Here is a 14,231-nt window from a genome sequence, read left to right as displayed (position 1 = left end):
CAAGAGTGACCTGGCCAAGACAGCAGGACAAAATAGGTTACAACACACAAAACAACACAAACAGAATACAGTCACATTTTCACATGGTAACACAGTGCAATCACAAGATCCAAAGGAGCATATTTCTCTGTCTTTGTTTTGTCCATTAAACAGTCCCCAAACACAAAGATATTAACATGTATGAGAATGAAACAGAGTTCTGATCTATTCATCTGCAGGCCATTTGCACTATTTGTGTTTCTTCATGCACGTAGATGTAGCAGAACACTGCAAAGACATTCTGCTCCTGAGTTTACATAATGCATTAGAAATAAATTCAGGGGGCTGTATCATTGTCTGTTCTAAAAAAAAAACAATGTGAGGGTCTGTCGGTGCCAAACTGGCTCTGCTCTGGATCACATCTCAGCTCTGATGAATAAGTCTTGTAGTGGCTCTCTGCTCCTCTGTTCACGAGGGTATCTGCTGCTGTACAACAGTTACATGGAGGACTCTTTTTTTTCTCTCTCTCTCTCTCTCTCTCCCTCCCACACACACATTCCTCTCACACAAGTGGAAAGGAAGGTCACTCATATTTCCCTCACAGAAGGCTGGCACACTTGTGTTTACATTTCAGTCCCTTCACCACCATCACTATAGCAACTCCTTTTCTTATTCTCCCGTACTGTGTGGGCAGTCTTCTTTCATTCCTGTTGTTTGTAATGTGCAGAAAATAAAAATCACACTTGGCTGGATGTAAATGAGGCTGCTGGAGAACTTCAGGAAACCGTTAGAATGCAGCTTTTTGGAGATCTTGGTTTGTGATGGCACCGAGAAGCAAGACCACCCGAGAAATACAGGAAATGAAAGCTAGAAGCAGCTATTTGCACTTCTGGGTGTTGATTTTGCTTTGGTTTGGATGCATGTTTGGCCTGTTTGCACCAAAACTGGACTAATATTTACGACTCTCAAATATGTGAGGTGAATGATATGTAAATAGCCCTTGAGGGACCTTCTTATTTTGCGCTTATGAGATGATTTCTGATCGCAGGTTAAACCTCCACAGGGTTGCGATTCAGATATCTCTCTTTCTACGTTGGAGTGAGGAAGTGGAAACAGCCTGAGTAAAGAGCGAGAAAGTCAACAATAGACGTGTCTGTACCTGGGAAAGTGTGGAGGAGTTGAACTGTACAATTAGTCTGCTGGGTGTAGACGCCCTCAAACAATCAGACATTTCCTCACATGTGAAACTCTATTTTTTTACTGCACTGTGCTTCATTTGTGGAATCGGCTTATTATTGAAACATAAAAAAAAACCTTTCCATGGTAGTTATTAAAGGTGACATATCATGCAAAATGGACTTTTTAATGGTTCTCTACCTGAAATATGTTTCCCTGGCATGTCTACAAACCCCCTGAAAATGAAAATAATCCATTCTGCCTCTGTTCTGATTTCTCCACCTTTCTTTAAATGTGTGTGAAACGAGCCGTTTCAGACTTCAGTGTTTTTGTTACGTCACAACAATATCCGGTCTGTCACGGAGTCAGAGCTCGGAGCTTGTTCAGCCCATAGACTGTATAAAATACAACTCAACCCCTCCTCCATGTTTCATTCCCTGCACACATGTGTGCTAACAAGGAGCTTAGGAGGGAGGCATGCTAGTTGTAGGCTGTCTTAATAAACACAAAGGTCGGTTTTACTCCCCACGTCTGCAGATTTGAAGATCTAGTGGATGATTTTTATTTGTCATGGAAAAGTGCTAGCGCTAGTTAGCATAGCCACATAGCTACATGTTCGTTGCTGTGTACCAAGACACACGTCGACATACTGATAAATAAAACAACAAGAAACACTAAATCTGTGACCAATCGTTCAGAAAGGTCCTGCTGCAGGCGCCTCTCCGTCAGGATCAGATTCTGGATCAGATTCAGAGGGTTGAAGTAACGCGGGTCTGTGAGCAGCCGTGTATATTCAGCCAACATGTAAACATTAGATGCACATCCACTTCCTGAGGGGGCGTGGTCAGAGAGAAAACAGCCTGTTCTGAGGAGGGCTGAAAAAGAGGGGTTTTCAGGCAGACCAAAATCTGATTTTTTTGAGCATAAACTTTAAAGACATGTTTTGGGGACCTCTTGGACCAATATATATATTGATGAAAAAAGCGTGATATGTCACCTTTAATTTCATGAATCTGGAACTGTTAGAAAATATGTTTTGGATGAACCATGTCATGGAATCTTAGATAACTTCCTACGTCCAAAGTCTCACACGTCGTCACTGTGAGCGCTCCAGCTCAGAGAAGTTTGCACCGTGAGTTTTCAGTGTCTGTAACCTGGTGGGAAACCACAGTCAGGTCAGGTTTATCTCGATCAGGAAGTGAAAGCTCTGTCTCTCCCCCCCCTCCTGCGTGGTGCAGCACACTTTGAGTGCATCGTGGTGCGCAGTGGCATGGCGTCTTCATATTTAATTTCACTGCATCCTGTCTGCTGACTTGCAATATTTTGGACCTGTTTATGCTCTCTGATTCAGCTGAGCTGTGTCATTGCGCTAAACTGGTCGGGTATCATTGCTCGGGAGTTTTGTTCCACTCCTACATTCCTGTTCCTTTTGTTTATCATTCAAATACTGCAGCAGTCTGTTTACATCAGAGGTGTGTTTAAAGATACTGATCATGCAAACCCAACAGTATCTGCTTCGTTCCCTCACTTTGAAAGCTCGAACAAACCAATGGAAGGAAGCAGAGTTAGCTGAGGTTACATCTGACTGCTGCTGTTCCATAAATCTTTTTTAATGAAACAGGCTGTAGAAACATTTGCATGAGGAGGGACAAAGTTAGGCGTCACTCTTCTGGGTATTTAATCACCTTTTAAACATCAAGTATCTACAGGATTCTCACGACAGCAGATGATATCCGGTACATAACCCACAATAACGACACCACAGTGCAGCCATCGTGTGATACGTCATGATATGTGATTAACTGTAGACAGCAAAATGCCCCTGAAAGGTAAAGTGCAAGATCGATGTCTTTGCTGCCACTGAGAGGACTCATAAAGTAGTACCCCGATGAGTCGAAGTGAAACTGAAATCTGTTTTCAGCGTCAGAGAAGCAGGAATTGTACAAGAAGAGTTAAATGTCACGTCAAGTGTCTCAAATAAACACATCCAGATATTTAACTCTCTGGACTTCGATGTCTAATTGTTTGCTTTTGTGTCTTCTTAAATTCTAGCTCTGCCTATGACCGGGACAACAAGATCCGCGTGGCCATCAAGAAGATCAGCCCCTTTGAGCACCAGACGTACTGCCAACGCACCCTGAGAGAGATCAAAATCCTGCTGCGCTTCAAACATGAGAACATCATCGGAATCAACGACATTATCCGCACACCCACCATCGACCAGATGAAGGATGTGTATCCTTTTCCAAACAGAGCAGGTCTAGACCGTACTCTATGTTCTATTATTAACAAAGACCCAACATCAAGACAGGATCAGATCCAGTCCCATCTTACAGACAGGACTCAGTCTGATCTCATCTTAATCCACCATGAGCAGAGCACTTTGCAGCATTTAGCAAGTTACAGTGGCAAGGACAAACTTCCTTTAACAGGCAGAAACCTCCAGCAGGACCAGACTCATGTTAGACACACATCTGCTGAGACCGAGTTGGAAAGAGGGATAGAGGGAGATGAAGAGAGAGAGAGAGATGATAGTGGTGAGACAGATAGTAGTAGTTGTAGCAGCTGGAGTCAGGCACAGCCATAGCAGCATGTCCTCTACAGCAGAGATCCAGAGGAACCTACGAGACAAGGGAGCTCAGGGACTCCAGAAAGGTCTATGGTTAGTAACTTTAATGGGATAGGAAGAGTTAAAGTAAGAGACAGGCAAAGAGACGGGATCCCAGTGTGTAAGAGGAAGTGAAGAGAGCAAGCGCTGCTAATGACACAAAGTGATCAATCAGTCTTTATTTGTATAGCACCAAATCACAACAAACCTTATCCTCAGACTCTTTCCAAACAGAGCAGGTCTAGACCGTACTCTCAAGACCCAACATCAAGACAGGATCAGATCCAGTCCCATCTTACAGACAGGACTCAGTCTGATCTCATCTTAATCCACCATGAGCAGAGCACTTTGCAGCATTTAGCAAGTTACAGTGGCAAGGACAAACTTCCTTTAACAGACAGAAACCTCCAGCAGGACCAGACTCATGTTAGACACTCATCTGCCTTCATGTTAATCATGTGGTCTCCAGTGATCCGCCACAGACACTTTGTTTTCATGCTAATGGACGGTTAGAATAACTTCTTTGTGCTCACAGCGAGTTGGTCTCACACCTCAGTGTTTGTTGTTCCTTCTTGTTCTTTCAGTTGTGTTTTATTGCGTAATCGCCACCTGTCACCTTTTACTTGGCAGAGACGATCTTCACTGTTGCCCAGAAGCGATTTGTAGCAAACTGGTTTGAGTCCGTAGTTAGTCAGTTTCATAAATCAGTGTGGGAAGTTTTTACACTCTCCCTCACCTAAAGGAAATATCTCCGACTTAAGCTCTCGGCTTAATCAGCTCACGCTTCCTGCTCGCCAGATAACACGAAGCAGCCACCCTAATACAGACCCTAAACCCTTCCAGATACGATATCTCTCTTTCAAAGAAACAACGTCCTTTCTAGGAGGGGATTCAGGCACTGTTGCAGCATGTTGTAGCATCAAGATTGCTACGTTTTTTGATGACTATTATGCATGCATTGCTGATGAAATCCAATATGAGCAAGACAGCATCACATTTTTAGAGTTTAGCTTCTAAAGGAGGAGATTAGGACTCAAGTCATACAACTTTCTTAATCCCTCTAAGTACAAATGATTTTGAGCAGCTTGTTCAGAAGAGCTAAAATATCAAATAAGAACTAAATATGAATACTGATTTTTTGCTGACTACAACAAAAATAAATACACTCACAAAGACTGATATGACAGCTTACAGTGAGCAGACACATTGAATCTATAAAGGTCATATGTACTGGGATAGAACTATATGAAAAGAACACATTTAAGATAAGATACTCCTTTATTCGTCCCATAATGGGGAAATTCATGGAGTTACAGCAGCAAAGTTAGTTACTTTAATGGGACAGGAAGAGTTAAAGTAAGAGACGGGCAAAGAGAGGGGATCCTAGCATGTAAGAGGAAGTGAAGAGAGCAAGCGCCGCGAATGAAACAAAGTGATCAATCAGTCTTTATTTATATCGCACCAAATCACAACAAACCTTATCCTCAGACTTTTTCCAAACAGAGCTGGTCTAGACCGTACTCTCAAGACCCAACATCAAGCCAGGATCAGATCCAGTCCCATCTTAAAGACAGGACTCAGTCTGATCTCATCTTAATCCACCATGAGCAGAGCACTTTGCAGCATTTAGCAAGTTACAGTAGCAAGGACAAACTTCCTTTAACAGGAAGAAACCTCCAGCAGGACCAGACTCATGTTAGACACACATCTGCTGAGACCGTGTTGGAGGGAGGGATAGAGGGAGATGAAGAGAGAGAGAGAGAGAGATGATAGTGGGGAGACGGATAGTAGTAGTAGTCCCTCTAAGTGCAAATGATTTTGAGCAGCTTGTTCAGAAGAGCTAAAATATCAAATAAGAACTAAATATGAATACTGATTTTTTGCTGACTACAACAAAAATAAATACACTCACAAAGACTGATATGACAGCTTACAGTGAGCAGACACATTGAATCTATAAAGGTCATATGTACTGGGATAGAACTATATGAAAAGAACACATTTAAGATAAGATACTCCTTCATTCGTCCCATAATGGGGAAATTCATGGAGTTACAGCAGCAAAGTTAGTAACTTTAATGGGACAGGAAGAGTTAAAGTAAGAGACGGGCAAAGAGAGGGGATCCCAGCGTGTAAGAGGAAGTGAAGAGAGCAAGCGCCGCTAATGAAACAAAGTGATCAATCAATGTGTATTTTTACAGCACCAAATCACAACAAACCTTATCCTCAGACTCTTTCCAAACAGAGCAGGTCTAGACCGTACTCTCAAGACCCAACATCAAGCCAGGATCAGATCCACTCCCATCTTACAGACAGGACTCAGTCTGATCTCATCTTAATCCACCATGAGCAGAGCACTTTGCAGCACTTAGCAAGTTACAGTGGCATGGACAAACTTCCTTTAACAGGCAGAAACCTCCAGCAGGACCAGACTCATGTTAGACACACATCTGCTGAGACCGTGTTGGATAGAGGGATAGAGGGAGATGAAGAGAGAGAGAGATGATAGTGGAGAGACGGATAGTAGTAGTTGTCCTTCTAAGTGCAAATGATTTTGAGCAGCTTGTTCAGAAGAGCTAAAATATCAAATAAGAACTAAATATGAATACTGATATTTTGCTGACTACAACAAAAATAAATACACTCACAAAGACTGATATGACAGCTTACAGTGAGCAGACACATTGAATCTATAAAGGTCATTTGTACTGGGATAGAACTGTATGAAAAGAACACATTTAAGATAAGATAAGATACTCCTTTATTCGTCCCACAATGGGGAAATTCATGGAGTTACAGCAGCAAACAAAAAGGTGTACAGTACAAGAATTTAACAAGAATATATATACATATATAAAAGAAATGTCCATCAGAGACGACAGCTTGGCCATAATCCTCCTGTCAGCCACCACCTCCACAGGGTCCAGGACTGAGCTGGTCTTCTTCACCAGTTAGTTCAGTCTTGCTCGCCTGTATCCTGTCCGCCCACAGCAGGTGAAATCCTTCCAATGTGGCGTTCGTGTCCGGTGTTAGCTCTGTTAGCATGATGCTGCTCTGCCAGTATTCCCTCTGGTGCTAGGTTAGCTCGTCCACCTTATCGTAGACAGATCTTACAGTCCCCATAACGGTGGGTGGAAGGACAGGTCCATGTCGTCTTTTCCTAGCTTGCACCTCAGTACCAGCACGTCGTCCTTGCCTCCTTCTCCTCAGCTCGCAGGGAACATCAGGCCTAGCATAGTTTAGCATCAACATGCTACGGGCTGCTAACAGCTGATCTCGTATGTAAACAATGTTACCATGGTTACACAGGATCTCCAGACACACACAGGAACAAATATAGTGAAAAGACCACTGCAAACGTGGCCAGTTTGGTGTCTATGGCCAACAAATGAGTCATTAAAAGTCATGACAGGCTCCAAATACAAAGAGAACTAAACAGATGTGAAGAAAGAACATCGAAGAGATAGCCGCCAGCCACTGGAGCGGCGCTAAGCAACGGAAACATTGACATGGCTCACATGACAGTGCAGTGGTCACAAAAATGAAGTGCTAGTTTCTTTAACCGAGCTGTGTGCAGATATATCGTCCAGGATCTCATGGAGACAGACCTGTACAAGCTCCTGAAGACTCAAAATTTGAGCAACGACCACATCTGCTACTTCCTCTACCAGATCCTCCGAGGGCTCAAGTACATCCACTCTGCCAACGTCCTGCACCGTGACCTCAAGCCCTCCAACCTCCTGCTCAACACCACCTGTGATCTCAAGGTAGAGTACAGCTAGCAGATTTCATTGGCCGAAGCACACTCAGACAACACACAAAAATATCAATCAATCAATCAATCTTTATTTGTATAGCGCCAAATCACAACAAACGTTATCTCAAGACGCTTTTACAAACATAGGAGGTCTAGACCACTCTATGTCAAATCATGAACAGAGACCCAACTTCAAGACAGGGTAAGACTCAGTCTGACCCCACCTTAATCCATCATGAGCATTGCACATCACAGTATTTAGCTAGTTACAGTGGTGAGGAAAAACTTCCTTTAACAGGCAGAAACCTCAGGCAGAACCAGACTCATGTTAGACAGCCATCATGCCTCGACTGAGTTGGGTCTGGAAAGACAGATAGAGGGGAGTAAGAGAGAGAGGTGATAGTGATGAGACGAGTAGTAGAAGCTGTTGTCGCTGGAGTCCAGCACGTCTGTATCAGCTGGAGTCCAGATCGTCCGCAGCAGGAGGACGTCTACGGCAACTCAGAGGAATCTACGAGACAAGGGAGCTCAGGGACTCCAGAAAGGTCTATGGTTAGTAACTTTAATGGGACAGGAAGAGTTAAAGTAAGTGATGAAGGGGTTGGGGGGAAGGGGGTGAGCTAGGATCCTAGTGTGTCAGTGTGCCAGTTCCCCTGGCAGTCTAGGCCTATAGCAGCATGACAAAAGCTGGTCCAAGCCTGATCCAGCTCTAACTATAAGCTTTATCAAAAAGGAAAGTTTTAAGCCGACTCTTAAAAGCGGAGAGGGTGTCTGCCTCCCGGACCCTGACTGGTAGATGATTCCAAAGGAGAGGGGCCTGATAATTGAAGGTTCTACCTCCCATACTACTTTTAGAGATTTTAGGTACAACTAGCAAGCCTGCATGTTGGGAGCGTAGAGTTCTAGAGGGGTAATAGGGCGCTATGAGCTCTTTAAGATACGAGGGTGCCTGATTTTTAAGGGCTTTGTAGGTTAAAAGAAGGATTTTAAATTCTATTCTACATTTTATTGGGAGCCAGTGTAGAGAAGCTAACACTGGAGAAATGTGCTCCCTCTTCCTAGTTCTAGTCAATACTCGAGCTGCGGCGTTTTGAACTAGCTGAAGAATCTTCAGAGACTTATTGGGGCAGCCTGATAAGAGGGAGTTACAGTAATCTAACCTGGAGGTAACAAATGCATGGACTAGTTTTTCTGCGTCGCTCTGAGATAGGAAGCGTCTAATTTTAGAAATATTGCGCAAGTGAAAATAGCCTGACCTTGAGATTTGCTGAATTTGGGAGTTGAAGGATAAATCTTGATCAAATAGGACTCCTAGCCGATACAATAAAAACACAATAAAAACAGAAAAAACCTGAATACATGGACAACATAAAAAAATACACATAACACAAAAAGTATAAAGAACCTGTTGAAACCTCCCACATGAAATGCTCCATACATGTTAAAGGAGACAGCAGGGGTAAAATTCACTGTAAGATTTTGTCTTCATTTAATATGTAGGTGAAGAATCTGTCAACTTTTATTGATAAGTCTCTCGAAACCCCATGATAACAGTGAGTCATCCTCAGGAGTAAAAGCCTGGTCACACACACTGTTAGGCCGAACAGCAGTGAGGCATGAAACTCAGGAGTCATTTAAAGAAATGGAGGTTTTCTATTTTATGCAAATCAATGAAACCAAATTTAAATTTCCAAATGATAACAACTCGGCCTTTTGATGAAGAAAGCGTAATATGTCACCTTTTTAAAAACTGAAACGGTTTCTTCTGTCGCTCCTCTCTCTGCAGATCTGTGACTTTGGATTGGCTCGTGTGGCTGATCCTGACCACGATCACACCGGCTTTCTAACAGAGTACGTAGCCACTCGTTGGTACCGGGCACCTGAGATCATGCTCAACTCCAAGGTGAGAGTCCTTACCTGCCGTGGAGAGTGAAGTCTGCAGGCTGGGGGTATAAAGATGAGGAAACATGTCCTGAAGCTGTTTTTACTGTGACACTTTTGATCAGGGTGCTTTGACGTTTCTAATTCTAGTTTGCTGTAGTCGATCTTTTAGATGATGGTGACTTAACCTAGCACCCAGTGTTCCATCTTCTGTGTTAATGCTATCTATGCTACAATCAGCCAATAATGATAATATTATTTAACGCTGTACTCGTCTCTGTTTCTATCTCAGGGCTACACCAAGTCCATAGACATCTGGTCCGTGGGTTGCATCCTGGCTGAGATGTTGTCTAACAGGCCGATCTTTCCGGGGAAGCACTACTTGGATCAGCTCAACCACATTCTGGGTAATTATGTTCTTTAACATCCAAGTCCATCTAGTTAAATCAAAGAATCTCGTGAATTGAAATTGGGCTAACAATTTATTTTATTATATCATTTTCTTGATTGAACTATTCTTTGTCTTGGTTGATGCAGTCATAAGATATCTTAGGGCTTCTAAGAGTCCTTTTAACCAGGGATCAGATTCAGGTTTACCTCCTCAGGAGTAAAGAAAACCAGAGATGGTCACATTTAAGAAGCTGGGATCACATTATTCTGATTTCTAGTTTTCTAAAACTGATTAATAACTCAAATAGTTTCACTTAAATTTGATGTTTGACTTCTTCTGTAATCTAATTAATCATCTGCAAAAGGATCTTTCTGGATTAACAATGATCAAGTTTTACTTTTTGCATCCCATGCTCAACAAACACTGCTTCTTTCGATCTGTCTTTTAACTGTGTGATCAGGGTGACGTTTTATTCCTCAAGCAAACATCAACATACAGCTAAAAGTTTAATTCAAGGCAGCGTGGAATAGTTAACCGTGCATGTGCTAACTCTCTTTGTTGAGTTTAATCAATCTTCTCTCTCTCCTTCAGGGGTCCTGGGCTCTCCCTGTCAGGAGGATCTCAACTGCATCATCAACATCAAGGCCAGGAACTATCTCTTGTCGCTGCCGACACGCTGCAAAGTGCCATGGAGCCGCCTCTTCGCCAACGCTGATCCCAAAGGTCAGAGCCCAGAACCATGTCTTCATCTACACACAGTTTGAATTCCTGCAGTCCTGCAGTGCACAAATCTCAATCAATCAATCATTCAGTCAGTCATGCAGCTCACTAGAGGCAGAATTCAGGGTGTACGTCTGATGGAGCATCAAGCTGTAGTGAGTGTAGCTGCAGCTCTTACTCCTTAAAGGAGGACCCAGAGCACTTCTTGTCTCTCCCTCAGTAGAACGTCTCACTGGCAGGTAAACAGAAACAGCTGTGAGCGCTGAGTGTTTGAAGGATGCATGCTACAGCTTTGATATTCTCTGCTGACATTACTTGTGTGTGTTCAGGGAACAAAACTTGATTTCATTACGACTTTAAACATGCAGAAGCACTGAGTCTCAGACGGCTGTGAGTAATCTTGTATCAGTTTTGTTTTTATGATACTTTAAATTCAAACTCTTTGTACCTCTGGATAAAATCCTAACAGCACACTGGGTGTAATAGTGCCCTCAACTGGACAGGAAGGCTCACTGTGGTTTCCAAATCACTGTAAACTAATATGTTTAATGTTCTTGTTCTTGTGCTGCAGCTCTGGACCTGTTGGACAAGATGTTGACCTTTAACCCTCACAAGAGGATCGAGGTGGAGGAGGCTCTGGCGCACCCCTACCTGGAGCAATATTACGACCCCACAGATGAGGTGGGAGAGTCCACCTGATTATTAGAAGTCATACTTGATGTTTTGCTCATTAAGACATTTATTGTGTCTCTTGATTTAACTTTCTCTGTAGCATCAACTCAGAAACACAGAAAGTCTCCCCTCTGCTCTCCTTTCCAGCCTGTCGCTGAGGCCCCCTTCAAGTTCGACATGGAGCTGGATGACCTACCCAAAGAGACACTGAAGGAGCTCATCTTTGAAGAAACTGCACGTTTCCAGCCCGGCTTTAGGTCCTAACGTCTCACACAGGTGAGTCAGTGCAGACTGCTGCATAAACAAAGAGAGATATAAAAACCACAGCTGAATCACAACGTTGTCATGAGCTGCACTGAAGTCTTAAAACAACCCAACTTTGAAATGTCAAAAAGATCAGGATGATCCTCGCCGCAGTCCCACCCCCACTACTCAAAAACACGCAGCAGCGTTGAGAGTCCATCAGCAGAACTACTTTAAGCTTTAAAACATGGAGTGAGTGGTGTTCCAGCTTCAACACCACTGATTCAGTCCTGCTAAATTTAACAACTCGCCACTGAAGAGCTGAAGTAAAGACCTCGCAGAGTACACATGGTATAGATTAGAGTTCTGCTTTTGCAGAGTGTGAATAAGAGGCTCTTCAGTGGGATGAAAGCTCTTTAAAAACCATCAGTCTAAACTGGTGCTTTAGAGGTAAGTCATCACAAATCATTCTGCAGCCGCAGCAAAACCTGGAACAGTCCTACGTTTGAGTTTACTGGTTTTCAAAGACTAAATGAAGTCTCAGGTGGATGAACGAGTGTTATTCTTTTAGATAATATATAATAATAAGAATAATAATAATACATTTTATTTATAAAAGCGCTTTAAAAGATTCTCTAAGACACTTTACAGGAAAATAAATCATACAATAGAAAAGCAAAGGAAAACAGTGCAAAAAAAGCAAAGAAAAGCAAGGCAGCAAAATAAAACAAAACAAGAAACAATAAAACAAAACAACAACAAAAAATCAATCAATTCTAGTTTAAAAGCCTTTGTTAATAGGTGGGTTTTGAGTCCTGATTTGAATTTGGTGAGTGAGGGAGAGAATCTGAGGTGTTGGGGGAGAGAGTTCCAGAGGGTGGGGGCAGCGACAGAGAGATCGGTGATCGGTATCGGTGATCGGCACTCATGGCTGATCGGTATAGGAATCGGCAGCTATTGCTATTGCAATAATCAAGTCTTGAGGTGATGAAGGCGTGGATGAGAGTTTCAGGGAGGGGCAGAGACGGGCGATGTTTTTTGAGGTGTTAGAAAGCGTTTTTTGAAGTATTGTTAATGTGTTGTTGAAAGTTGAGTGACTGATCAAAAATGATACCAAGGGTACGGATGTGGGTGGATGCTGAAACAGTGGATTTATCAATAGTGAGTGAGAAGTCAGGGCAGGTGGAAGTGAGGGATTTTGGGCCTATGGTAAGAATTTTGGATTTATTACAATTGAGTTTGAGAAAGTTTGTTTGCATCCAGGAGTTTATTTCAAGTGAGGCAGTTTGTGAGGGTGGTGTGGGATATAACATAAATGTAACCCTGAGGTCTTCTTCCTTTAAATGCTATAACATTTGAAATAATGATGATTGATTGAAACTCAGGGAGTGTGTTTTAAACATCACTGATATGTAGAAGGTGTCTCTTATCCCCCCAATCAGCGTCTTGTGACCCCCAGGGTGTCCCAATCCCCACTTCTGGAACCAACACTTATCATAACGAGCTTCAAATCTCGAGAAGCTCAGTACGCAAGCACTGCAAAATAAGGTAGCATGAAACTTTAACATCTGTGAGTAAGCCTAGTAAAGCAAATACCTTATTTGTTGTTTATGCACCAGGAGCATGAACAGTAAACTCACAGTAAAGGATGTAAATGTTGCAGAATTTTAACTAGGGTAAAAAAAAAAAAAATGCATATTCGTCGCCACACAGCGTCATTTCTTCCATTACCTGAAATGACAGAGATGCAGGACCAGGAGTGACCTCATGAACTGATTTGTGGTTTTAATGTAGCTTACAATGTGCTCTGATGCAAAGTGAGTCATACCAGCCAGAAAGCTACAGCTCACAGTGACCATGACGACACAAACTGACTGGTTTGATCACTGATTTGAGTCATGACATTTAGAGGGCAGTTATCCACTAATGTTCAAAATGTTCCTTTAATATTCAAACTTAATTATCTAAGGGATGTGAAGTCATTCAATCAATCAAGCTTTATTTATACAGCACCTTTCATACAAATCAAATGCAATTCATGGTGCTTTCATCATCCAAAGTCCTCAATAGACTCCAGAACTCAGCTGCCCGTCTACTCGCTCACTCCCGTTCCCGTGATCACATCAACCCTGTCCTCCAAAACCTCCACTGGCTTCCTGTCCCCCAACGCATTCACTTCAAACTCCTCCTCCTGACTTAGAAAGCCCTCCATCACCTGGCCCCCTCCTATCTCACTGACCTGCTTCACCCTCACAACCCCTCCCGTGCTCTCCGCTCCTCTGATGAAAACCTCCTCTCCCCACCCTGTAGGACCAAGCACCGAACCTGGGGCGATAGGGCTTACTCCATTGCTGCCCCTGCCCTCTGGAACTCCCTCCCCACACACATACGCAACTCCACTGACCTACAAACATTCAAATCAAACACACCTCTTCAGAACTGCTTTTAACTGTTAATGTTTTTATTTCCACTGTGTTTCTAACTTGTTTCTTTTATTGTGTCTTTTATTGTGTGCTATTTGTGAAGTGTCTTTTGAGTTCTGTGAAAAGCGCTATATAAATAAAATGTATTATTATTATTATTATTATTATTATTATATGTACAGCGGCTGAAAACAAGAAAGAAGAAATAAAATAATGGCAAGCTGTATTAAAAAAAGCAAAAATGGATTTTAAAATAGAGGCTAATGCACACCAACAACAATAAAATATGTAATTAAAATAAGTTAAAGCATCAAATTAACATTAAGAATATTAATAGTTGAAATGAATAAATAAAAAAAGGGGTAAGGATAAGAGCTGAAG

At 42.5% G+C, this 14,231-nt stretch overlaps 1 protein-coding gene across 1 annotated transcript in view; it reads left to right on the top strand.

Annotated features, from left to right (window-relative positions):
- mapk1 (mitogen-activated protein kinase 1) overlaps positions 1 to 14,231 on the top strand; it is a 55,710-nt gene that overhangs the window by 34,169 nt on the left and 7,310 nt on the right. The window contains exons 2-8 of the mRNA XM_034692346.1: positions 3,208 to 3,390; positions 7,341 to 7,530; positions 9,307 to 9,423; positions 9,694 to 9,808; positions 10,384 to 10,515; positions 11,084 to 11,193; positions 11,332 to 11,460. Coding sequence (XP_034548237.1) covers positions 3,208 to 3,390; positions 7,341 to 7,530; positions 9,307 to 9,423; positions 9,694 to 9,808; positions 10,384 to 10,515; positions 11,084 to 11,193; positions 11,332 to 11,448 — 964 coding nt within the window. The 3' untranslated portion in view covers positions 11,449 to 11,460. The remainder of the gene's footprint in view (positions 1 to 3,207; positions 3,391 to 7,340; positions 7,531 to 9,306; positions 9,424 to 9,693; positions 9,809 to 10,383; positions 10,516 to 11,083; positions 11,194 to 11,331; positions 11,461 to 14,231) is intronic.

Source organism: Notolabrus celidotus, chromosome 9 (assembly GCF_009762535.1).
Source record: "Notolabrus celidotus isolate fNotCel1 chromosome 9, fNotCel1.pri, whole genome shotgun sequence".
In the NCBI taxonomy this organism is placed as follows: domain Eukaryota; kingdom Metazoa; phylum Chordata; class Actinopteri; order Labriformes; family Labridae; genus Notolabrus; species Notolabrus celidotus.
This window is presented reverse-complemented; position numbering and strand designations above follow the sequence as displayed.